At 41.3% G+C, this 27,175-nt stretch overlaps 2 protein-coding genes across 2 annotated transcripts in view; one reads left to right on the plus strand and one right to left on the minus strand.

The window, feature by feature from the left end:
* Positions 1-251: 251 nt before the first annotated feature.
* rab10 (RAB10, member RAS oncogene family) lies at positions 252-14,260 on the minus strand. The gene is made up of 6 exons (XM_084031127.1): positions 13,528-14,260; positions 8,163-8,223; positions 6,639-6,777; positions 5,218-5,307; positions 3,349-3,450; positions 252-1,421 (listed from the first exon to the last, which is right to left on the minus strand). The coding sequence occupies exons 1-6, from the start codon at positions 13,652-13,654 to the stop codon at positions 1,335-1,337; spliced, it is 606 nt and encodes a 201-aa protein (XP_083887253.1). The 5' UTR covers positions 13,655-14,260; the 3' UTR covers positions 252-1,334.
* Positions 14,261-19,576: 5,316 nt separating this feature from the next.
* Positions 19,577-27,175, plus strand: part of kif3ca (kinesin family member 3Ca) — a 17,883-nt gene continuing 10,284 nt past the window's right edge. The window contains exon 1 of the mRNA XM_084030335.1: positions 19,577-21,528. Coding sequence (XP_083886461.1) covers positions 20,110-21,528 — 1,419 coding nt within the window. The 5' untranslated portion in view covers positions 19,577-20,109. The remainder of the gene's footprint in view (positions 21,529-27,175) is intronic.

Below are 27,175 nucleotides of genomic sequence, written 5' to 3' on the forward strand. Positions count from 1 at the left end.
CTATGGTTTACTGGGGCACCTAAATGTAATGACCCACCATTAGTGTTAATTACACTTGTGCTTTTGCATCTAGGATACTTTGCAGGTCAAAATCAACAAATATTTCAAACTGACTTGAAAATCATCAGGAGGAAGTCTTGGATTACACCAGAGTCGTATTAAAATCTACTGGATGGAAACAAGAGACCATTTAAAAAAATAATAATCTGAATTGAGAAAACACATGAAACACATCATTGAGGACAAACAAGTTAACTTAAACAAGCTTATTTTTAATGGATCTGCAAAACTGTTTGAATTTCCAAAGAGAACTTGTGTACCTCCCGCCCACAGTTACCCAGTGGCAAACGTTACACGACGTTACAGAAACGTTTCCAACCCAAAGAAATCTGCATGCAGGGGAAAAAAAACAAAAAACAAAACAAAACAAAAAAACAACCCAAATAGGGAAAAAGAAATAAAAGTAAAATAAATCATACAGATAAAAATAAAACATCAATAAACAGGACATACTGTATAATGCCGTTCTCTTGGCTGGAGGAGAAATTCAAACGCTTCTGCTTCAGTTGCTGCATCCTTATGGCAGGAGCCTGAACCAACAAAATATTAAAACTGTAATTTCATTGGGTGGATGTGGCTCCGCCCACCACACAGCCCCGCCCCTGTCTTCCATATAAGGCACAGGACAAAATAAACCCCCACTTACAAAAGGAGCTAGCCACGCCTCTGTCACTTGGTAACAAATTGTAAATGACCAAATACGGTTAGACAACAGAAAACCCACGAAGTATACAAAATGTTAATCCTACATTTGTCCTTTTTTTGTTTCATTTTCTTTTATTGATTTCCTCTGACTGAAGGAGAGAGTGCTGAAGGTGGGGGTGGGGTTAAGGGTGGGTAAGGGTGTCCAACCAGGTGAGCTCAAGCAAAGGAAATATTAAAAATGTTGTCTTTTCACACTCTTTTTTTTCTTCTTTTTTTTTTACAACTTTAAAAACAAATGACAAGAAACGTGACTGGATTTCTCTTTTTATCCAAAATAAAAATGATCATCAGATGTGGAAGAATATGGTGGAGGGGGGGAGGAGGGGGTAAGACGAGTGAAGTGGTTTATTGTTTTACTCCGATAAAGAGACAGACAGAGAGTGTCAGTGTGCAAGAAAACTCATGAGACATGTTAAGAGAGCGAGAGAGTTAGAGTTAGCAGTTAGAGAGAGAGAGAGAGAGAGAGAGAGAGAGAGAGAGAGTGAGAAAGAGAGAGAAAATGTTTGTGTGAGCATGTGTGTGTTTGTGTGTGATTGTGTGCGTTAGTATGAGTGAAACCGAGGAGTTGTTCAACTGCAGCACTTGCTCTTCCAGCCTGTGACTCCGCCTCCGCTGCTGATGTCGACGTTTTCACTGTTGGGCTCTTTTACAGGCGTCTGTCGAAACAACGCAAAAGGTACGTTATTTGAAACGCATGAAATACTTTCTTACATGGGGCGTCACAATTCTGAAAGTGCCTTCACACCAAATGCGCAATGAATTTTTTTGCACGTTGCCATTGCATACAAAGTCAAGGTAAAGACACGAAGGGATGCAAATTTCAACTCGAGCGAGCAATTTGCATTATACCGTCACTGGAAAGAATCGGAAACGGAGACAAAACATATTGTGGCGGTCTGTGTTCACCCAGCACTCTACAATAGAACCTCACATTAGAACAGAGACCAAACAAAATGATGTTTATAAACCAGAGACTGTCTGTGGTACAAACAACAAGGTCGCTGTGGTATTTATGTCTCGATGACCTTATTGTAAGCGTTGATGGAGCAGCCACAGTGTTAGCATAGCCTGCCAACAATCCATCCAAACTCCATACAGAAAACTAGCATCTTAAAAGTTGTTTGCGTATCGTCTTGCAGACAGACCTAACAAACCATGACATGGGATTTTTTGGGGGCTTATTTCGGCATCCTTTTTATCCACAGCGGTAAGCCCACTCTGGTGTCTAGCTTTGTGATTGGTGTGAATGCATTTAAAATACACACAAAAAGAGTTTGATTTGTACTCCCATATAGAGGTACGTTGTTGTTCATTGTATCTCTACTTTCACCTACTTGCATGTACATAATAGTTGAATATTTATATATACACCTAACCTACCTTTATTCAGTTTTGTTCCTTGATTTTAACTGTAAATTTCAATAAATAATTCCTTACACTTGTTCTGTGAGTAAGCACACTGAGTAAATTAAAATCATTTTTACATTATCGTCAGCGATAATGTAAAAATAGCAACGATTTGCTGGAATGTGCCCGATATTGAATATTACTGCTCACCACAGAGTTAATAATTGAGTGTTTATAATGTAGGAAATTAGTGATGAGAAATCTAAATCATCAATCGAGAAGCCTTCCTGAGTCGGACCTTATTTCTATCAGTTGGAGAGAGAAGGTTCACTTCACAGCACTTGAACCAGATGCTGGATCCACTTCATCTACTGCCGTCCAGTGTGACACACACATTCTTTTATTTCTTTGTGTGGAAACATGATGTTTTCACTAAGTCTTGCAGGTAAAACATGAGATTTTACATGTAGGCAATTTAGTATGGGCAGGTGTGCTGGACTCAAAATGTATCTGGGCGGAGGTCATGAATAATATCTTCTCCTAACAGAAATATTTGGCCAAATAATTTGTGTACAGCCCGATAATAAACTGGGTGTTATGTGCAGGTATTTTGACATTTATACAATGGCTATAATTAACTTATTAAAAAACACTTTACTGAAGTTAAAGACCGGCATGTTGTCAGACTGCATTCTCTATCCGACCATACTTAACATTTATAAGGTTACAATGTGGTAAAGGATGAAGCTCTTGCTCCTTCATTTGATTAACACCAGCAGTAACACCACCACCTGTTAGCACACCGCTTAGCCATTTAAAGTTGGCAGAACACTGTCATTACAGTTAAATCAGATACACTTCTGTTTACAATTAGCATCACAATAAGCCTCAGACTGCAGGTTAAGTTCATCTACAATGAGCAAAGCTATGGAACGGCTACGTGGAGAAAAATATTAATTCCATTACTAATAAAAATAAATAAGCTGATTCCTGTAATGCTACCTATCTATATAAACAAGTCAACCACTAACAGGTTTGTTATCTTACATTTTGATATTTGCACCCTTTGTGTTGCCACTGCCCTGAAGCCATTCCCCTTGAGATAAACAAAACATTTCTTCTCTAAAGCGATACCGGATTCCCAGAAAATATCACCAATGCAAATAAAAGCATGATTGTTGTTGCCGTTATAGTAGAAAGTGACTGTCCAAACACTTTCATAGGACATTATTTTACCTTTCTGAGAATGTCTTCTGCTAACGTGAGGAAAGCCTTCTCGATGTTGATGTTGGCCTTAGCACTCGTCTCAAAAAACCTAATGCCGTGCTCCCTCGCGATCTGTGGAGAAGAGAGCGGAGCGAGTTAAGAACCATGATTGCAGATTGGGTTGAACAAAGTTCAGTCCAAAAATAAAGCAGAACAGGATCAGGTATCACAGTCAACCGTATACACACACACACACGTCTGTTCTAGTTGGGTATGTGAGCGAGTGTGAGTAAGCAGATCTGTATCTGATGTCGCTAGATCTGTAGACTGACTGGTCATTGCTCGTTCGCTTTGGTACAATGAGCCAGAGTTCTTAAAGGCCCACAACACCCACACGTTTTGACTTGTTCTGGTTGATGAGCTGAAACCTCTCAGAGCTGAAACCACGCTCTGCTGGATTTCATTGAGTAACCAAACGTTTATATGCAAATCAAGGACATGTACAGTACAGTAAGTCACATGGACAAATGCACAACTCGCAAAGGTGACTTCCCTCTAAAAAAGGAGAAAATATGCAAACATAAATTCCATTTCTGCTTTAATACCCAAGAAGAAATGTTGTGCATTTGACTGGACAAATACATGAAATACAGGTTCTAACAGACTGCCAGAAGAGAAGCAAGCGATGACTGCAATTTCAGAAAAGTTGAATCCTGAAACGTGGATATTTACATCTCATTTTGTGAGTTTTGATACGCTGCATTTTTAGGTAAACTTCTACCTTAGCCGCTGTACATCGCAGCAACTTTATGTCTTAATGATTTAGCTTTTAACGACAAGTCCTGCTTACTATTTTCTTGTATATTACTATATTTGTTAAGTGTCAAAATAAGTTTCAGATGCGTGTCAAGAATCTGTCCCCATATTTCAACGTCTACTGTCCATCTAGTAACAGTAGCAGTGGTGTGCAGAGCTTCAGACTGACTCAGCTTTCAAAAATGATAGGCCTTGATATTTCTACTAGTGTAGATGTCTGACATTGTTCTGACACAGTTGGTAGCAAGCAGCAAGACTGTTTAGCACAAGGAAATATCTGCTCAGTGATATGCTATACTCCAAAAGCAAGCCTATCATTTACAAATTACACTACATGTATATTTTTAATAGAATCATTCCTATGTACAGTTTGAATTATGCCTCTAGGTGTAAGCTGTGTGCCCCCAAATAATGCTGACAAGGACATGGACACAAGGCCTCTGGTGTTTTTGGCCTGCTTAAGGGCACCTCAACTGTACTCGTTAAGACACTAAAGAGGCTCACATTACTCGACCCTGATCCTCCGAGCTGGTCTACAAAGTACAGTTATTCTATGACCTTTACACTGCAGCAAAAACAGCTTACTTGTGTACCTGCACATGGGCTGTACAAACACATTTATTTAATTATTTTTTTACTTTGAAAAGTATTCCTTTTTTCATCGATTCAATTTAGATGGCTTATGTCCCAAGAAAATATTGATTGAGTAGTCTTAGTCGTCACTGGTGGAGTTGTAACAGTAGACATATAAGCCTTTATGGCATGCAAAAAACAAACAACAGCTTACTGCACATTCTATAGCTATATGAGGCACTGTTTTAGTAGATAACTTAAGTAATTTCCAGAAGGTTTTAAACTATTTTCACCAGTTTAATGTGGTAGTCTAAGTCCAATTTTCATACATGATGTATAAACATGATGGTGTTTTCTAAGTGAAAAGATTGGAATGAACTGTGATTAACTGCAGACCTTATGAAAACAAGTTTTTCTAGATTCATCTGTATGAAGTGAATGTGTATCTGCAAATGCAGGACATCGAAGACGAATGGCTGCTTATAGCTGCAGCGGACTGCACCATCTCACCTGCTCCCCCTTGGCTTTTGGTACGACCCTCTTGTCCTCCATGTCACACTTGTTGCCTAGCAGCATCCTCTCAACGTCCTCATTTGCATGCTGGAAAAGATATAGAAGAAAGAGTAGATTATTATTAAACATAGCTTCATCTCGGATTTAATTTGCACGACACTGGCACATGATTCCACAAGCCCATTGATCAATAGACGCAATGGAACAAACATGGACGTAGTTTATATATTTACATTCCAAAGCTAAACGGCCACTAGGGTCACAAGTTATTGTACCTGTCTGCATGAGAACTGGTCGGTAACTCTGGTACGACAATTATACGAGACATTTCCAAACAGTCAAGAGACCTTCAACAGGTCTCAAGATAAATATCAAAAGAAAGAAAGAAAAGAAAATCACTGATCAATACTCTATTCATAATAGTGGTGGGACAATATATCAAAATATCAATATATCATGATACTGCTTGTTGCAATAAGTTATCAGTACACTGGCGCAAAGTATCTATTTAAAAAAAATATATATTTTTTTTTTTAATATGCAGAAAATATTTACTGTTTCAATGCCTGTGTTACCATATTCATAATTCAAAACTACAAATACTGAGACATGCAGTTCAGCGTCTAAACAGGAAAGTAAATAATAAACATTTATATAGCATGAATAAAGAATGTAGAATAAACAAACAGAGCTTTGAACATTCAGACATGTCTTTGTCTGGAGTGGAACGTCTGGTTCGACTGACATTCACAAGGTAGAACAGCCTCTAGTTCTCCTACAATGAGCCAGATGGAAACGGACATCGAGCTCAGCTGATGTAATTTAGTCACACTCTGCTCCACAGCTCAATGCACAGACACTGGCTGGCTAGTTGGCAACATTGGCTGCATTCCCTCCAAGTATTTAAGTCGTTTTAAGTGATACAACAGATAAAGAAAAACATGTCAACCCAAAACATCCTGTTGTCTCCGATGAGATTTTACTAGAGGTGGGAGAAGTAATGGATTCTATGATGCATCGCGATGATTTGTTGAACGATTCTTCTTAAAGTCATCGATAATCATTGATTATTTATTTGTTTTATCTTTTTTCAAGAAAATATTTCTTGGGGCAATCTTTCCACATTTTATATAAGTAATATAGCACACCTACAGTGTCATACAAACAAATTTGAAGGAAAAATTCTCATATTTAAATCCAAAATAGAGATGCATCGAGAATTGTTTATCATTTGAATCGTGTGTGTGTGTGTGTGTGTGTGTGTGTGTGTGTGTGTGTGTGTGTGTGTGTGTGTGTGTGTGTGAGAGTGAGAGTGAGAGTGAGAGTGAGAGTGAGAGTGTGAGAGAGAGAGAGAGAGAGAGAGAGAGAGAGAGAGAGAGTGTGAGTGAGTGAGTGAGTGAGTGAGTGAGCCTTTTTACCTCATCAATGTTGCGCAGCCATTTGCTGATGTTTTCGAAGCTCTTGGCATTGGTGATGTCGTAGACCAGCATGATGCCCATGGCTCCTCTGTAGTAAGAGGTGGTGATGGTGTGGAACCGTTCCTGGCCCGCTGTGTCCCTACACGCAAAAAAACATATTGATTTTATTTTTGTGTATGTGTGGTTTTCTTGCATTAATACTTTAACTCAATCCTGGTCCCTTCATTTCTTCCCGATGAAGCCATTAATAAGAACATTAGGGCTGGGATGAGTCGGTGATGTAATCAACATCATTAATATAACATGCATTGCAAGCAAGGCGGCGCCCTGTCAAATTTTGCATTCCCAGGAGAACAAACTACAACTACAACACTTTCATGATTCTCTAGAATATTTTAGACAGTGACCCAACAGTGTGGTGGTCTGTAAACTCTGATATTGGAAATGACTCATAACAGCCAGCAGTGCAACTCTTATGCATGAATTCTTAAGAAAACGAAAGCATCCCTGAGCAAGATGGCAGCAACACAGCACCGTGTCCTATATAATTTGTATCCCCACCAAATCATGATATATTAGGACTATCAACATGTTGAAAGTGTGTTTGTAGTAGTCACATAAAATCGATTTTCTAAATGTTTCTTCATTGCTCCTATGTTAAAAGCAATTTCTGCACCACTGCTGTTACAATAATGTAACACCACACGTCATATGACGTTGTTATAGGGCAGTTTAATTTTTTCTGTCATGTATAAGTGAGAAAATTACCTTAGCTAACATTACAAACTGCCGTTATAGTCTTTGACATTTGTAACTGTAAATTGTTTAAATTATTGCTTGCCCCACACGATGAAAAAATAAATTTGTCAGTGATTGGCTTTACAACAATTAATCTTTGTGTCAATGCAATCGTTTGAATTTGAGGTCAAGTATTATTTTGTATCAGGCATCTGAAAGATATTATCTTGTTATATTTGTTTATTTGTTTATTTTTTTGTTGATTGAATGAAATACTGAACTATTCAGACCAATTTAAATCATATTTTTTATATTTATCTTGGCTAATAATGATCTGAAATTTAAAAAATGATCTCTAGAATGATGTAAAAAAAACAAAAAAACAATCATATTAACTGATTAAAAGAATGCAGCCCTAAAACGCATTCATCTTTTCAGATTACTTGGGACATTTTCTGAAAAGAAAAGGCAGTTGTGGACGTCAATGATAACCCTGCTGTAGACCTCCTGATGACCATTTCCTGTTCAAGCATATTTCTGGGCTTGAGGGAGGTATGTTAAACAGATGTTTCCCTATGATGTAACGAGGCACAAACAGAAGAGGCTGAACGATGATCCTCACAAAGTTTCCAAACTTTTCTTCAGCCCGGTACTCCTCTTAACACAGAACTTTAACTTGGGTGTACAATACGCCCGCACGATATGAGTTTGATATCGCGATGATGATGAAAGTTATTTCTCGTTCAACACTATACAAAATAAAACTCAAACAGTCAGTTGACTCACCAGATCTGTAGTTTGATCTTCTTTCCTTGTAATTCAACAGTTTTGATCTTGAAGTCTATTCCTGTAGAAAAAAAGAAGAACATGTCAGCGTATGCAACCACGATAAACAACCAGCACATGAAGCACCGACAACCGGAGACAGCAGAATAAGTGAAATGAAAGTTCACAGACAGACTTTAGGGAGAGAGAGAATTGCGAACTGAGTGACAAGTGTTTCAATCAAAAATCAGAAAGACAATCATCTCTTGCTGTTTCTGCAGTGTCATGCCAGACCTTGAGCCTATCAGCACACTTCCCAGGTCCCACATCCCAAATGTGGGATCAGCAGTGGGTTAAAAATGCCACACGAAAACTAAGGATGGTTACATACTCTGCCTTTACCTGGTCAGAGTAAAACCTGTGCGGAAACTCAGCTGATTAGAAACATGATATTACACATATTTGAAGTGTATTATCTAATTTGTTATTTGGTTGGAGCATTTGGACTGATGAGGACAAGCTGTTGTGGTTTTTCTTATGTAACTAACTTTTTTCACTTTCCATTTTGGTTGGACTTTGGATTTAATTATTTTTGACACAGGGATGCTCTGCTGGATTTTCTTTCATGAGGTTGAGTCGACTGCCATCACGTTCTTGGCCAACGTTCTTGTTGTGTTGTGACTTAACCTAGACAAGGAAGTAATTTAGAATACAGCCAAACTAACCTGCTGGCTACTTTTCTCTGACTTATATAAATAGAAACTCTTTTTGTATTAGAGTCTATAAGACAAATCAAGATATGTGAAGATGTCCCCTTAGGCTCTGAGAAATAGTGATGTATATTTATTACTGATTTTGGGCACTTTGTTAATGATGATCACTAAGAGTTATTTTAATTATTGATTTGTTTTCAAGACAAATCAATTAGTTGTCTATAAAATTTCAGAACAATACGTCAAAATGTTCATCACAAATGCATATTCAGTCCAACGGTACAAAAAGCCTAAGAGATTCAGTTTATTATCATATAGGACAAAGAAGAGCAGCAAAACCTCTCATTCGATTAAACTGGACCCAGGAAATGTTTGGCATTTTTTTGCTCGAAAAGTAACTCAATCCAACAATTGTCAAGTTAGCTGCTAACAGACCACTCAACATTCAAAACAACCCAACAACCCAACACAACTGGCTTATAGTTACAGCTAAAAAGTAAAAACCCCAAGGTGCAAAAGTGAAACATAGACAAACATTTCTCATGAGTGATCGTGTTCACAACAATTAGTTAAGATTTAGTAGAATTATCATCCTTATTGTGAAGCCTTAGAGGAGGCCAATTTTTAAAAAGGGTGATTCATGACCGTGTACATTGTTTGGACAAGACTTTTCCAGTTCAATAGTGAGCTGTCAGTTCAGCCCTGTTCAGATACTGTGGTTGGTTAAAAAGTCCCAAGAAACAGCTGTTCTCTAGGTGGAGCAGGGCCACAGAATAATGAAGGAACTGGCTGCCAATGTGTGACTCAATAAATATTATGCACTCCCCAGAGAGAGGGAGGAGGGGGGGACAGAAAGATATAGTTGGATAGAAACAAAAAGAGACAAAGAGGAGAGAAAGATTTCTGCAGAAAGAAACAACTTACTATGCCTACGTTGATGTTTTACCTCTTAAACATGATTAAAATGATTAAATACTGGACATACAACAAAGGAGGGCGACGTTTTTTGTGTACTATTACTAAAAGTTGTGTTTGCAAAAATCAATTGACGTCTTCCTGCTAGCAAGGTGGCAAGGTGTCAAGAAAATATGCCCGTTTTGCAATCACACGCTAGCCCAGTCACTGGAAAAAGGACACACTTCAACAGAAGAGAATGACACTTGAATTGGACATCTTAAGCATAAAGTACATGGTTTATGGTCACTTCTCTCTTTTTTATCCCAGAGGAACCATTCCTTCCCCAAGTATGAATTCCACTCCAGTCATTGCCAGTTTCCATGCAAAATTCATGATGTGATGTGGAAAGAAGATTTCAGATTGCAACATCATGCATATTCAGCAACCTTAATATGCATAACTTCAAATAAACACGGAGGAAGGGCAGGGAGAGATTGAGAAATAAGGATGAGCGAGGGGGGTTTTCCAGTGGGGGTATTTTGAGAAGCAGCTGTGCATCTGTGTCTCCAAAGGTATGAGTACTGTGTCAGAAGAAGAACAGACTCCTGTTTCACATGTCCTGGTTCTGCTGGTCCTGAGTTCTGATTCTGTAAAGTCTGGCCAGTTTTGACATCAAGGACTGTTCCTGGTTTATGTGTAGGGCCTTTTCTGAAAGTGAATAGATAAAATTACTCCTAAATTTGGAGTGTACATTTTGTACTTTCTGAACTACGGAGCTATGATGCATTTACTCAAGTAGTCTGTTGCATCCACTGGACTTACAGTGGGTGTCTGCCAAAAACATTAGCAACCATCATAGCCAACAAAATACGGGGGGGAAGATGAACCAACTAATTATATAGCAACAAAAGCAAAAGTACACCACCATCACACATCAAAAAGCAAAATAACAGGTGATGAAAATAATTATACTACATGTATCATCACCACACAGTCAGCTTATCATTTCATGCAAGGCAGAACCTGAAGTACTGAGTTTTTTTATAAGTAGAATCAACTGGCAATATCTAAAAATCAGTATCACAATCAACAGTCTCACACATTACTCTATATTGATAAAAAAAAGTCTGACCTTCCTGACCACTACAATTTTGGATGATATGTTGTGCTGAGAGATTATGTTCTCCATATTCTTATATTTTGATCATGTGGCATACTGCTTTGTTTAGAATACATAGAACAAAGACAAGCTGAGACATTAGAGTATGACTGTTGTAGTTTTTAAGGGGAAAGTTCTCAAATAGAACCAGTAAAACCTAGGTAGGAACACGGCGAGTGAGCACTTCCTAAACTAAATTACGGGAACAACTCTTGTGGACAGTTCAAGCAACGATTATCCCCGTTGCTGGTGTTGTTGATACTAAAATGACTTGTTAACTAACATAAACATGTGCTCTATGTTATTTGTTTCCAAGATTTTGGATAAAAAGGACAAATACTCTGTGAAGAAGCAAGACATCAAGGGAGAATGACACTTCCCAAGCACCTAATTTTCAGGGCACGACGGCTGCGCCCCGAGAACGCTGCAGCGCACACCGCATATCGTGGCAAAGAGCAACCAATCACAGCTGGCAGGTATTGTTTCTTCCTCCTGTAAACATCAGTCTACAGTAAATATATGGAGAAGTTAATCACTTCAGTGCAGGCCTACCCACAGCTTCACAATCTATCCAACAGGACTATTTTACTTGCTTCACCCTTTCCATCCAAGAACGTCAAAACTTCTGGTTGGAAGGTCAGCCAAACTGAAGACAGTTTCCACAGACCAATCGAGTGAAGCTACCATGAGGGATTTACAGTCCTGGAACTGCATTTGTTTGTTTTGACTTGATTTAGTTTAGTCAGAGAGGCTTACTAAATTGCGGCAACTAAAATGTTTTATGGCGCAACATGTGAATGGTGCATAAAGCCTCTTTCACACAGCCTGTTCAAGGCAGGACTGTTGGGCCGCTATTCCACCTTGCTGTTCAGAAGCAGTTGAGGTAGTCAGAGAGCCAAACTGACATCCGTGTTACAACGGACAGCCACCATGGTGGAACGCTGACGCAGTTGTCTTAAACGCCGTGCTACTTTTGCACCCTTTGGTGCCGGTGTGCCATCTGAAATCTGTGAACATGACAAGTCGGCCTTACAGCGGACCTCCAACGGCAGTATTGCAGAATCTCTGCGTGAAAGTGGCTTAAGTCGGCATCTGATCATCAGACACAGTCTTCCTCTTAAACTGACTGAACCGACAAGGGCTCCGATATGGTGCAAACTATGACTAAATGTTCGCAGTGATTGCAAAGCTAAGTAAAGACAAACAAAACACCAACCGAACCATAAACAAACACATGTGACTGCATGCTTTTCAAGCGATTGTTCTTTACTGCACCTCAACACGTAGAATCCAGACTGGATGCTACTGGGAACACTGTCGCCCATTATGGTTGTGTTATTAGGCATATGGTCAAAGATGAGTTGTCAACACTTAAAGGTTATGGGAGAGAGAAAAAAAGATGGGCTTGAACTTAAAGCTGAATCTGGAGATCAAGGACTTAATGTAATTGCAAACAGGCAGCTTCATGTGGGTGAGCAAACCACATCTGATGTTACATTATTATTCAGCACTGATCTTAAGCAACAGGCGTAAACGGAGCAGTCATTTGGGCTGTGCAGGAATTTGACATAGTTTGACACTTGACTCATGAGCGTGATGTTGGACGCATGCACAGTGGACAGGGGGGGCTGGGGGCTGATGATGCCAGCATGATGAATTGTTTATGGTTGTCTTCAGAGAAGTCACTGGAAGTAACAAGTACATTTACTTAAGTCCTGAAATTAGAAATTAAGGGTACTTCCATCTAAGTATTTTTCCATTGTCGTTTCAGCCACTTTACTGATTTCAACTCTACAATTCAGAGGGATATATTGTACTTTTTACTTAACTAGAATTATTTGACAGCTACATTCAGTAGTTCTGATGTTGTAGAGACTTTACTTCCAAATGATGACTTTCAGAAAATGTGGCTTATGCATTAATGTAGCAGAAAAGAAAACAAATATTGTGTACCTCTGAAGATAGGCCCTTTACTTGTTATATTGGTACTGTATGGGTATTGCTTCTATTAAATTCACCAAAGAATCAGAATACATAATCACTGCTTTTATTTGCTTAACTGGTGTGGCATCTATCATTTTGAACAAAGTTAATAGAGGTACACACGTTAATAATGTCATGTAAACGCCTGTCAGTTATATGGAGGGAGGGTGGAGAGATTTTTTTAGTGCCTTTGTAACAGCAGCACGGCCCTGTACTGCTACTCAGTGCTAGCCTAGTTAGCTCACAAGCCACTCGGTCAATTGCCATGACAGCAAATCATATGGCACCTAAACCGGTTATACTTGCCATTGCTGGCCGGCTAAACCAAAATAACAATCTTGGTTTGTTTTTATTAAAGTCGCAGTCGTTTGAAATAGGAGGGACTCGGGTTTAGCCAAGAGCTCACAAAGCGGCACAAGTAACGTTAGCTTTCCAGGAGAGGCCTGGGAAGCAGCTAACGTCAGTGCATGCTGATAGCATACTGGCTAACCAGCTATGTCCTGCCTACCATTTCCAGCTGCAGAGGGGGAAGTCAGGCGAGACTCCCAGCTGTCAGGTAGGGTTCAACAAAAAATCTGAAACACCATTCAACAAAACACAGCATCCCGTGTCTGCTCTCCCCAGGTCTTCTTACCTATGGTGGAGATGAAGGTTGTGTTGAAGGCGTCGTCAGAGAAGCGGAACAGCACACAGGTCTTCCCCACGCCCGAGTCTCCGATCAGAAGCAGCTTGAACAGCAAGTCGTACGTCTTCTTCGCCATTGAAACAACTTGTGTTGATTCAGACACGATACAAAAAAAACAACAGATAATCTAGCACGCCTATGTGAAGTCTATGACCAGCTCCTTTGCCAACCCGATCAACTGCTCCGCTTCTCTGTAACTGTGTGGAAACAGTTAATGTTAACGAGCTGGGATTTGTTGATTAGCTTGGCAAGCTAGTTGGCTAAATACCACCCGAATAACGTGCACGTGGACGTGTCCAAGAAGTTATGTTTCCCAAGCCCGACTGTTTCCCCCTTTACAGCATGAGAACAGAAAGCAAAAAAATAGGATCTCCTCCCGTGCGATTCCTCTTTTCCACTCTTTCTTTGCTCCCACACAGTCGGGACAAAATGGCTCCTCTCTCGCTCTACCCCGACTCACTCTTTCTTCAAACTAACGGCGAGCTAATTCAAATTCTCGGCACACCCCGTCATTCCAGAGCTCTGCCACAAACTGGACCGAGAAGAATTTGGAAAAAAATCTCAACGTTAGAGTGCGTTGAATTCGCTGTACGTAGGGAGTTATTTCGCTTTTTCTGGAGAGATTATTACCGAAATACAGACGACCGCCGTCGCCTTCGAATGGGAGCCACCGCGGCGACACCCTACACGCACTGACACGCCTTTCTCCCGCCCCCTTCTGTCAAAATACACGTCTCCGATTGGTCGATGCTTCCGTCCTTTTATCAAGCAATCCAATATGATTGGCTATTCCCGCAAACACGGAGAGGTAAAAGGGCGTAACCTAGATTGACAGTAAGGGCAAATGTTACTGCGTAAACCGGTCGGACATTTAGGCTCAAAGCCCCCATTGCCACACAGAATGAAACGTATCCAACGATCCAATATGGCGACCAGTTTCTTGCGGATCTTTCTCCGCCGGGGTGTGTTTCAGTGTTAAACTGCCATTTGATGCGGTGACTATCCCAGCTGTGAGTCAGGCAAAGTGATGTCATATATAAGTACTTCTGTACTTGTTACGGGCGTTTCCCACATCCTCTGCTCTGGTAACTGTGAGGACATTAATCCTCTAAAGTCCTTTAAGGACTGGGAAACGAACCGAGAGTGTGCATGTACACAACAAATGGTCCTCATTCCACACAACACTGATGTGGTCTCTCTCTCTCTCTCTCTCTCTCTCTCTCTCTCTCTCTCTCTCTCTCTCTCTCTCTCTGTGTGTTTGTGTGTGCTTGCATGTGTGTACATGAGTGTGTGACTCTTTCCTTCTTCCGCCTGTCAGAGTAGTTTGTCTCTCAGACACTCCCCAGGAATGTTGAGTATGCCCTGCTTTCTGCTGCCAAGTCCAGACTTGCCACAAAGTAAGAAAAGAAAGACAAATAAATATAGAGAAAGATACACAAACAGAAAGATAAGAAGGAAGGAAGAACAGTATGAACAACAACCGAAAGAAATACAGAAAGAAAGATTGTTGCCTTCTGTAAAAGATCTGATTTCAATTCGTCCAACTTTTGTGAATAAACGCACACATTTCACAAGTTGGGTGCCGTAGATTAAGCCCAAAAGAAGTCATTAAAAATCATATATAATGTCTCAAATATTCATAAAAATATAAAAAAAATAGTCTAAGTGGAATATCACTAATATAGATAATTTTTCATACCATGTAGATCAGGGGGGAAATCATGAAGAATGTATTCATCCTCTAGGAAACAGGAATCTCTGTGCAACATCTCATCAAACATCCAATGTTTACACCAAAGTGGATAATTCAGAGCAGACAGCATGACCAACAAGAGAAAAGGCGACGAAGCCATGCAAAAAGAAACCAGCCCATGCGTAACAGATGTTACAGAGGTTAAAAAGGTGATTCATGTGAGTTCTAAGATTTTCTTCAGGCACTGAATGAACATCTTCCATTTTTATTTTATCCCATAGTTTAGTTGTATCCTGGTTCTGTCTCTTTAACAGTTAAGCAATCTTTGTTATGCTAATAAATCGTGTCTTAACAGAAAAAAAACAAAATCCTCCCAGATCAGGATGCATTCCTGTATTTTGCTGCTTGAGGCCCCAGGCTTCGTCTCACACTCCCACAAACATACCATTCAAAGCTCTGCCTTCCCTGGTCTGCTGTGATTCTGTATGATGGGATGTCTGTATTAACCCTTTGACAACTTAACCAAATTACTCTCTGGTGTTTATGTAAACCCTTTTGCCTTTAATCACCATTGGACGGTTGAAAGATGACAGGGTGAGGCAGAGAAGGAAGGACATCCCAACTCTACTGTATGTTTAGCTGCCTCTCATCAATTAAATCACATTAAATCCTAAATCCTAAACTAAAGCAAAGATAAGTTGCTGACTAATCGATGCCTCCACAGAAAGGGGAGTCGACCACCTCAGGGGGAGAGGGGAGGAGAGGGGAGTAGAAGGGAGAATGGAAGCTAAGCTAACCCAGCGAGGACCTGAGGCTATTCCACTCCCCAGCCTGCTGCCGGCTAATGTCCTGCTGCAGAATCAGATGGATGAAATAAGACGTCAGGCTAATTACACAGAACACAGTTTTAGTCAGAAGGTGAATGTAACCTCTTTTCTGCTGCAGCTTTGCATCAAAGCATCAGATGCTGAAAACATTTTAACTGTGAGTGTTTTGGTTTCACCTGTGTGTGAATCGTAGCCAGCCTTGTGTCTACTCTCTGATAAAGGCCATGATTAGAATCTTAAAGAATGAAGCGCCACAAGTGAAGGTAAAGTGTTATTAAATTATTCTTAATCCAACACACAAAAACTTATAGACATATAGATAAAAAATAAATAGATATTCATAGAAATGACATATTATTAATTTTAATGTATTATTTTATATTATATATAATAATATGAAATGATTTTATATTACCACATTGAAACACAAGTTGGAACGTATAAAAGTAAATGCACAAAACAAAGATAATTCATAAAAGAAACATTTTTCTTAAAAATAATTTATGAAAAAAAAAACAGTTAAAAACGCATGCGTGGTGGATATGTGTGAGGAGGAGGAAAACTGTCCTCCCCCCCTCCTCCTCCTTTCTTCCTCCTCTTGCCAGAACTTAACACGGCCCTCTTTGTTCATTCAGACACCTTCTTCACAACCCTCTGTGCGTTTGGCAGTGGGAGTGTGACCATCAACGTTTGCATGCGGCCCTTCTCTGGTGTCTGTCGAGGAAACACAAACACAAAACACATAGCTCAGTGTCTCAACTTGAAGGTTTGATATCATACAGTACAGGCCACGTAGTGGCTCCCTGGAAACAGAAGAGAGGGGCACAGGCAGAAGTTCTATTGAAATAAAGCATCAGGATGAGTGACTGAAGAGAACTCACATGTGGAAACGCGACGACTGGATGTCGGTGAAGTTGAGCCCATCTCCGCCCAGTCCGACTGCGTATAGTGGACCAGGTTTTTTGCTGGCCCCTTCCCAGCTGTGGAGCTGAATGGGTGGAGCCTAAAGTCACAGTTTGTGTTGTATTCACTGACCTGCAATCAAAGGAAATAGACAGATGTCCTAACTCTGTCTCTTGCTCTGAAACATTTCAAATCAGAGACTACAACGGCACATCAGTCGAGACCCTCATGCTTCATCTACCTTCATGTCAGTGAGGACTCCTGGGTGTTGGCCATAGATGGAAGCATTGAATGCTGGGAAGTATCCATAGAAGTGATAGTGGAGCTGGTGGAATGTGCTCGGCCTGCAGTTGACCTGAAAGTAGGACAGGGCAAAAATGCAAAAACAGCTTCAGCACCTTCAGCACCTTGGACAGAGACACACATCACTTCGTGCAGCCTTGTAGAGGGTCAGGGATCTTTTCCCTGACCAGCTCCTGGTACCTCTTGAGGCCCTCCTGGGACATCTTGTCAGTATTCACGCTTGATCTGGCTCAGCTCATCTTATGAACAGCTCCAGGAGGGTGAGTCAGGTTCGGGCGATATAGAGGACTAGTTCAAACTGAATCACGTTATCATTGAGTTTTGTGATTGTTAACCGGTGGACTTCAGGTGTAGCTTGGATCGAGTAGTTCACATCAGACTTGCATCATAACTTCTTAGTGACAAGTGATTAGTAAAGCCACACTTACTATCTGATGCGTCACGTCGTCGAGAACCTGCTAGGAGTTCTGTTGTGAAGACCAGCAAAGAACTTTCAGTCTCAGAATATATTTTGGTTCTGAACCATTGATTGTGCAATTTGATGAAGCGCTTTATGAAGTTACAATCAGTTAATCAAGAAATGTATCAACAGTTGTATCCATAATTATAAAAAGTAATTGTCAGCCCTTTATGTGCAATTTATGTTTGCCAGTTGCTTTTATTTGGAACAACTAACTAACTGTGTTAATGTCCAACTCATTGTCTCTTTTAGCAGGAAATATTCCTGAAGTTTACATACATTCCAGTTCTGCTCATGTGTTGCTTGTGAGAGGAAACAGTCTCTTCTAGCTTTAGAGAAATACTGTGATGTGTTCACTTCCCCATGTGGCCGTTCACGGTCCGTCGAGTCCATCAACATGGACAGAATCATATTATTTTAAAAAATGGAAATATTACGTGGAAATGTTGGTCGTTTTAATGTGAATCACCTAGGAAAACCTTTAGTGTTTCCACCTACATTCCACCAAACAGTCATGGTCTGCTCAGGAATCTCCTCACTTCCTTCAGTGACATTGACCGTCTGGAGGTCATGGTGTATTCAAAACTTATTTCACCAGGTGGTGCTGTTGTGTCATGATTAAATGGTTAAATAAGCCGACTGGTGGTTAATTTTGGGTCCCCTTGTCCTCAATTTGTGCCGCTTTGGGAGCCTAGTTATAGAAGAGCTGGTGGGAAACTAGGTTCCAAATCAGCACAAAGCAGCAACTTGAATTAATAATTACATTTATACTTCACCTTTCCTGGAAATTAACATTTGAAAAGATAATGCATTAATGTGTTTTGCAACATCTAGTGGACCATAAACACAGAATTAAGGCTGACATTTAATTTGACAGGATACGAAACGATCACGAAAAGATGTGAACAATGTGAGGTCTTTTACAGTACAAGCCTGTTAATTACTGTATGAAAATGAACTATTTGTTGATTTTATGAGGTTATTTTGGATTCCTTACCTCACGCTGAAACTCCTACAACATAAAAATAACAGGCAATACTCACAAATTAAGATTATAACCCACATTAATGAAAAAATAGAGGGAATAGAGAAATATATTATCACATCATATCTTGTCATTAAAGAGACAATCCACCATATAATAGAACTGACATTGTGTCATTTCAGTGGTCTTCCAACATTAATATAATCTCTAAACTGTCTCGTTGAGATCAAATCAGTGCTTCGTTACTTGAGATGTCATCGACTCACCTTTTATTTTTTATTTTTGAAGAGATTTTAGATATTACATGTACATCACATTCATAGAAACCCATTCAAATCAAACCATTGTCAGCCCCCGAGCATCACTACAGTGTCTTTTCTCTCTGCATTTCATCTGAATCAAACTTGTGTTCAAATGCAAAAAAAATACACATACACACATCACAGACATGTTCTACAAAAAATAACTTTTCAAAAGCATCCAGCATCAGATTTATTAGTGTCATTATCATAATCAATGAGTATGTAATTTCCGTAAATTTCATTATGAAAATAAAGAGCAAATATGCAATTTTAATTACTTTCAATTTTGATGAAATATCCCCAACCATGAAAGGAAACGCAGTTGAACCAACAGTGTGACCAGTTGAGGAGTTGGTGGCAGTCTTGGACAAGGATCAACTCGTCGGTGATATGAAACTCCATTTCCCATGATCCTTTGTTCCACTCCGCAGTGATGTGGGGTGTGGTGTTTGAATGGCTGTGTGTGTACGTACGCGTGCGCGCATGTGTGTGTGTGTGTGTGTGTGTGTTGCGTACCGGAGGGAAGCTCCGTCTCTCCGCGCATACCGAGAGCCGCAAACCCACCTCGGAGCGTCAGTGAGCCGGCAGACAGGAGGATGCGGGACGGCGGCGTGTAGCGGATCTAGCGGGCGTGTGAAACCAGGACCACATGTGTGATATATCTGAATATGTTTGTATTGTCGGCGTTCTCGGATGACTGGACGTGGATCTACAATGGAGCGACGATTCAACGCGTGAGAGCCGCTGACCGTCTGTGTATTTGAGAGCTAATATTACAGACAATAAGGAAAAGGGGAATTAGCCTTCAGATGTGGCAGCTTATCTCATCATTTCAGTTGGTAATTGAGATTTTTGGCACTGTAGCTATTATCCGTTATGATATGATCAAGAAGCCGTACTGAATATGTTATTGAGCATTTAAAAAAAAAATAAAAAAATCAATGGTTACACAATTCACAGGCAGACAGGAGGCAGATTAAAGGTGTCTCTACTAGGCTGTTTTGAACCAGATGATATAAGTGCTTTTGGCGGCTTACAACGAGAAACAGAAACCAGTCATGTCAAAAAATAAGGGCAGCGAGTCAGTGAAGGTGGTGGTTCGATGCCGCCCCCTGAACCGGAAGGAGGAGTCCAACGGGCCCGCGGGGGGCATCGTGCAGCTGGATCTGAGGCTCGGACAGGTGATCCTGAGAAACCCTCGAGCGTCGGCCAGCGAGCCCAAGAAGACGTTCACGTTCGACGCGGTTTATGATGCGAACTCCAAACAGGGAGACCTGTACGACGAGAGCGTGCGGCCGCTGATTGATTCGGTGCTCGACGGGTTCAACGGAACCATATTTGCGTACGGACAAACCGGAACTGGGAAGACGTACACCATGCAGGGCGCGTGGATGGACCCGGAGAAACGGGGGGTCATCCCCAACGCTTTCGACCACATCTTCACACACATCTCCCGCTCGCAGTCTGACAGGCAGTACCTGGTGCGGGCGTCCTACCTCGAGATCTATCTGGAGGAGGTTCGGGATCTCCTCGATCCCAACCACGGCAACGCCAGAGCCCTGGAGCTCCGGGAAAACCCAGAATCCGGGGTGTACGTGCGTGACCTCACGTCGTGCGTCTGCAAGAGCATCAAGGAGATCGAAGAGGTGATGAACGTGGGCAACCAGGCGAGGGCGGTCGGGGCGACGGACATGAACGAGCACTCGTCTCGGTCCCACGCCCTGTTCCTGATCACGGTGGAGTGCAGCCAGCCTGGACCCGACGGGAGGAAGCACATCCGGGTCGGCCGCCTCAACCTGGTGGATCTGGCTGGCAGCGAGCGCCAAGCCAAGACAGGCATCCAGGGGGAGCGCCTGAAAGAGGCCGCCAAGATCAACCTGTCCTTGTCGGCGTTGGGGAACGTGATCTCAGCACTGGCCGACGGGCGCAGCAGCCACGTGCCCTACCGGGACTCTAAACTGACCCGGCTGTTACAGGACTCTTTGGGCGGGAATGCAAAGACCGTCATGGTCGCCACCTTAGGCCCGGCCCCCCAGCACTACGATGAGACCCTCACCACCCTGCGATATGCCAACCGGGCCAAGAACATCCAGAACCAGCCCAGGGTCAACGAGGATCCCAAGGATGCTCTACTGCGCGAGTTCCAGATGGAGATCGCTCGCCTCAGGGCCCAGCTCCACCACAGGAAGTGGAGGAGCAAACAGAAGAAGGAGCAGGTGGACTGCGAGGGCTGGGAGAGAGACAGGGATGAAGAGAGTGAGGGTGAGGAGGAGGAGGAGGAGGAGGGGGTGGAGAAGGAGGCGGAGGAGTATGTGAAGCTGGAGCAGCAGCGGTTGGAGAGGGAGAAGCAGGACATCAGAGAAGATGAGTTTATGTTGGCCGAGGAGAAGCAGAGGCTCCTGGGAGAGAAGGAGAGGATGATGGGAGATCTGAGGAAGGAGCAAGAAGCCACCGAGCAGCTGACCGCCAAGTACAAGGTGAGAGCTCGACCCTGTGAGTGCAGCCGGTAGCTTCCATCATCCACCCGCTCTTCATAAACATAGACTAAATGTAAACATGCACAGATTCACAAGTCATAAAAACACATTATGACAAAACAGAGACAAGATAATTACCCACAATGCTCTGCCCTGATTATACATGGAACTCTAGTTTTATCTCTCTCTCTCTCTCACACACACACACACACACACACACACACACACACAATCCAGGAAGTCAGATTAAGGATATGTGGTCTGGGGGATTATCTTGTGTGATAATCTGATGACCTGTTATTAAGGAACATTATGGACAGCAACGCTATATCTGTGTGTGTGTGTGTGTGTGTGTGTGTGTGTGTGTGTGTGTGTGTGTGTGTGTGTGTGTTTGTGTGCAACACATCATGCATTTGTGAAAAGAAACTCTCCATTAAAGGGGCCCTCCAACAGTTGAGTGTTGTTGGAATTGAATAAAATCAACACAATGGTCAAAATCGCTGCAGTAGATTCTGAGATGTCCTGACTTTCAGACTCAGTATGGATCTCCTCAAATAACTGCATCCTACATTTCCCATAATGCCACTCCATTCTCGTGAGACCTTCCGTGCCTGGTAAACCACCATTGTCCAATCCAAGTAAGACAAGTCTCCAAGCACAAATCAATAACCTTGAAGACAGCACCGTGACATCATCAGCTCATTGATCACTTACTCATAGATTTTGCATTACTTTTAATAATTGGAAATCATTTCTAGTGTTTATTATTCTAAATGATGTGATAATGTTGTTTCACCTGGTTGAATATCACTCTTTGCTGTAGGGGTTAGGGTCTGTGTGATGCATCCTGGTTTAAGTCTACTGATGCCAAATCTCCACTTTAACACACACAAACAGCTGACCCCAGCACCAGTGGTTCCGGTGAATGGCACTATGGGTATTTTTGTGTCTCTTTCTCCACCGTCTGGCACGGTGTCTCGTATGTCCAGACAGGAACTAGTGACCAATGTAGCTTAAAATGTCTCTTTGCCCTCCTCTCTCACACACAGGCAGCAATCAAAGAGTCAGGGCTGCATTAATTACTCGCTCTGGTTCATGGCCATGTCCAGTCAATAAGTCAGCCATGCAGAATGGCTGTGTGACTACCGTCTATAACACTGGAGCCGCAGCCCGGACCATCAAGCGTGAGGCACTGCTGGATCAGCTTACTGGGCTGCAGAGGCCCTAATGTGAGGAAATGAGAGGAGGAAAAGGATATTTTCAGTGTGGGAACAGTGCAAGGGCAAGTTGAGGTTGTATCCCTGCCAGTATCCTTGTTTTCCGCGATCAATTTGGCGATGTTCTGTGCATGTGTTTCTACTTTTCCCCTCAACCTACCGGAGTTAAAAAGCCCCCAGGAGCAGAGGTGTGATGGGTAACGTACAGTCTGTGTAGGTGGCGGCGTAATAACAGAGGGAGATCTTCCAGTTTAGTATGGATAACCCGGGATTTGTTTTAAAACACATTATGGATGTCAGAAAATGTGAAAATGGAATATACAGTACTGCCTGGTGGAGTTACACCTGGAGCCACCCTTAATGTCCAGAAATGCACCTTTTTATCAATGCTTAAATTACATAAAAAGTTGAATATTTTATGTAATAAATGCACACTACAGTAAATACTCCAATGAAAAGGTATACAAAAAAAAAAATATTTGAGTGTGTACAGCACGATTTTGCACACCCACAGTAAACTCAGCACTTTCCTCATCTTTAATTTGTACTCCTTTTTCTTTCTGAGTGACGGTTTGAGGTCCTGGAAAGTCCCCCGAGACCGACCTAATGTATATCCCGATGCTATGCCCTTCACACCGAGTGCTTTCATGTACGTCTCTACGTGAGCCTTCTCATATTTCTTCCCATTACGTTGTCCTCCGAAGCGCTGTGGGGCTAAATCTTTATGAAACCTACTTTGTTCACACGGCTAAGTTCAGAGGATCTTTGCTGCTGCCGTGTGTGTGTGTGTGTGTGTGTGTGTGTGTGTGTGTGTGTGTGTGTGTGTGTGTGTGTGTGTGTGTGTGTGTGTGTGTGTGTAGATGATGTCAGTGCTCAATCAGCAAAAGTCCTCCCCCCCTCCCCAGTTGTCCAACAACTATTAAAACAATGAGGAACTCTCTGTTCCTTCATTACAGTGAAGACACGCTGTAGTATCCTGTTGCCCTAAAATGTGTCTTAATCCGCCATCGAAAATAGTCCCCAACAAATGCAGATGCAGTGCAGTGTACTCCCTCTTGAGTTGTGTTTGCTAAACAAACCTACAGTGCCCAGCTAGTTTTTGGAAACTACCTTGTTTTTTAAATATAAAACCGTATATTGTGACTCTTTTTTTGAAAGATTTGCACCTTTCAGGAGGAACAGATGGGTTTGAGGAAGAGGCTGATGGATGGAGATGGACTCTCATATTTATGGCCTTTTCATGGCATTTGCTGGCAATGAAAAAAACAACATAGAATAACACCAGCCAGCAAAGAAGCGCTTTCAATGTGGGGGATAAGTCAGACTCAAATATGTCACATGTTTCGGTCACAGGTCTTTTTTTTATTAAGACGTGAACAAGGATCCCTTTGTGTCCCTTTAACGTTTTCAGCTCAGCGATGTTGCCACAAACCACGGTGGGAACGTTTTTCTTTTTAAAACGATTGTTAGAAACTGTTTTTAAGAAATGTTTCTGAGGCTTTTAAAAATATTTTTATGTTATTTGATAACTGGTCGAATGCTATATTACACATAATTCTACATCATTTAATTGCCTCATTAATACCATGACATCTCTTCATCCTGCAACATTTTCATTGGGATTAATCATCCCCAGCTCTGCTCTCCTCTGATTGGCTGAGACTGATATTTGCCCACCAATCACAGCATGTGGCCTGCAGGTTCCATTTTCTCTGGGCCCTGGTAACCAATGAGAGAGGTTGTCAGGCAGAGAGAGAGGGAGATATTGTCTGGCTGGAAACATGAGCTCAGAAACAACCAATTATAGATAAAATCACTGAAACCTTTCTCCCCCTTTCCTCCCCCACACTCCCCCGTACATACATCCACACACACACACAACAAATGGAAATAGGTCAGGAAGCCACATCATGAAGTTGCGTTGGGTCAGCAGGCGTTTCTGCGGGGCGCCGTTAGCTAACTGGCCTCCGAGGCGGACCGCTCCGTCTAGATCGGCTGTTGTAACGTTGCTGCAACTGTTGCTGATGCCGGCTCTGCTGGAGGTTCCAGCAGCTTTGATTGAATGTTCATGCGGTGGTGCTGGAAGTAGAAGCAGTGAGATCCTTTACTGAAGCAAAACCAACATTACCCTTTATAGATATTCTTTTACCTGATCTTAATTTAATGAAAGCATGTCGTAAAAGGAGAGTGTTGGGTTATTATTACTCATGCAGCCATGTAAAAGCACTATTGGTGGAGCTCAATTGAATGTTTTTGTAGAATTGTAATGATTATTTTCACTATGGATTAATCTGCTGACCATACTGTTTTGTCAAACAATCACTGTGAATATTGAATTAATAATTAATTCAAAGGAAAATTAGTAAATTATCACATTTTTTATTTAATATCTATTGGTTTCCGTCAATCGACTAATCAATGAATCGACAAATATTTATATATGTTTAGACTGTCATGATTTTTATGCAAAAATCTATATTTGGAAAGTAAATAAGGCTGTCAAATAAATGCAGTGAGAAGTACACCATGAAGTAGCATGAAATTCAAATACTCTAACGTACAAGTACCTGAGATTTGTAGTTACCTAGTACTGAATGTACTTTCACTACATTCTGCCACTGGGCAAATGTTATACAGTATGTGTGAAATTTTCTCAAACATCAAAATTATTTTCTTTTAGCAACAAACATACCATGAAAATAGATTAAGTGTTCAACAGTGTGGCCTTATAAGGTAAATACTCAAATATAGCATTCAGGTACAGCTTCACCAGATGTTTCCCATTTTTATTAATGTACCAATCATCAAGTTATTGTCCTGTTATCAAAACATTATTATCTCCACCAATGAGATCACTTGAGAACTGAAATCATACATTTTTAGACGTCCCAATAACCTTGCAGTTGTACTTGTAGTTGTGATTTTGGCAGTGTTTGCAGTGTTATGAAACAGTCAGGTGTCAGTTCTGTCGCTGTCCAGAGCTTCAGGCTGAGCAGCACCTTCTCATGAGGAGGCTGCCGTGTCCGACTCTCCACCGGACTATTTTTAGATTCACTTTTCTGGGTCAAAACTGTAACACTTCTTCTTACTTTCTCTCTCCGTCTGGAAGTGTCTGTTTTTAAGAAGAATGTGGCTTCAAGCTAATTGAGCTGTAGACCCTGAAACATGCTTTATTTTGTCATCACTAGTTTATATCAAGAAAGATCTTCATCTGACATAGATTAAACTTTCTTTTAGTTTGTTTCTCTATCTTCTTTTCTGTCACCCATTTAAGTTAATATACACATTATAATGATATGTGTCATTTATTTAATGAAGAAGTTTTGCTTTTGCTCAACCTGCTTTGTCTGCTACTATGTTTTTGTCTTTTTCCGGGAATGCCTTTTTCCCAGAGAGAAAAAAAAATAGGTCAATTTCATGCATAAAAATCTTAAGTTGGCTGGTTAAAAATATCCCTCCAGATGCTTGCAAATTTGGATCATAATGTTGATTTTTTTTTTAAAATGTATGGCAACAGGATAATTAAAGCAGCTCTCAAGCGTATGAATCTAATAAACTGAGACTGAAAATAAAAAAACGCCTCCATGGCAAGCTGCCAAAATTAATGTGGGAAACACTCTCCTAGTTCTCTATGATTTCCTTTCATCTTGTCATTTTTTTTTCTAAAAAGCAGAAAATAGATCTTGAACCGTCAGGCTTTACAGCCAACAGAAGCGGTAAGTCAGCCTGGAGCAGGACAATAATTGAATCTTTCAGCTGAAAAACAATTACATATACTATCATGTGTGCTTTTTTTTTTTTTTTTTACCATCAATGCATCTTCCAGTCATTGCTGTCTTTTGTTATGGGAGGAAATTGTATTAAGGTCTTTCCTGCATCCTGCCAGCTGACGTTCAGCCAATCAGAACGCAGTGGTCAACAATGATGCCCAGTAACACGCACAAACACACATGTACATGCACATACACACACTGTACGTGCGTATCAGCTTTCCACAAAATGCAGTCGGTGTCCATTTAAGCTTGCTGAATCTATTTTACAAACACACACACACACACACACACACACACACACATACACACACACACACACACACACACACACACACACACACACACACACACACACATGCATCACATCATGGATAGAATGACTGTTTCCTGTTTATGTAGCTGACTTCCTGTCTAATTAGAGGAGGGGAAAAAGTCTGGACAGAGAGAGAATGGCCTGGTGTGTGTGTGTCTGTGTGTGTGTGTGTGTGTGTGTGTGTGTGTGTGTGTGTGTGTGTGTGTGTGTGTGTGTGTGTGTGTGTGTGTGTGTGTTGGCTAATGAACAGAAAGAGCTCATCACTGCTCTCCATCTTTCTTTCAGCATGGAAGGCTGCATCACTGAATTATTGATGAATCAACTCTGTGTGTCCTTGTGTGTTT

Source organism: Eutrigla gurnardus (assembly GCF_963514095.1).
Source record: "Eutrigla gurnardus genome assembly, chromosome: 16".
In the NCBI taxonomy this organism is placed as follows: Eukaryota; Metazoa; Chordata; class Actinopteri; order Perciformes; family Triglidae; genus Eutrigla; species Eutrigla gurnardus.

Coding starts and splice junctions, on each gene's coding strand:
- rab10 (XM_084031127.1), bottom strand. CDS start 13,654: ATGGCGAAGAAGACGTACGACTTGCTGTTCAAGCTGCTTCTGATCGGA. Junction 8,224..13,527: donor AACCTTCATCTCCACCATAG/GTAAGAAGACCT, acceptor TTTTTTCTACAG/GAATAGACTTCAAGATCAAA. Junction 3,451..5,217: donor CAAAAGCCAAGGGGGAGCAG/GTGAGATGGTGC, acceptor TCTTCTCCACAG/ATCGCGAGGGAGCACGGCAT.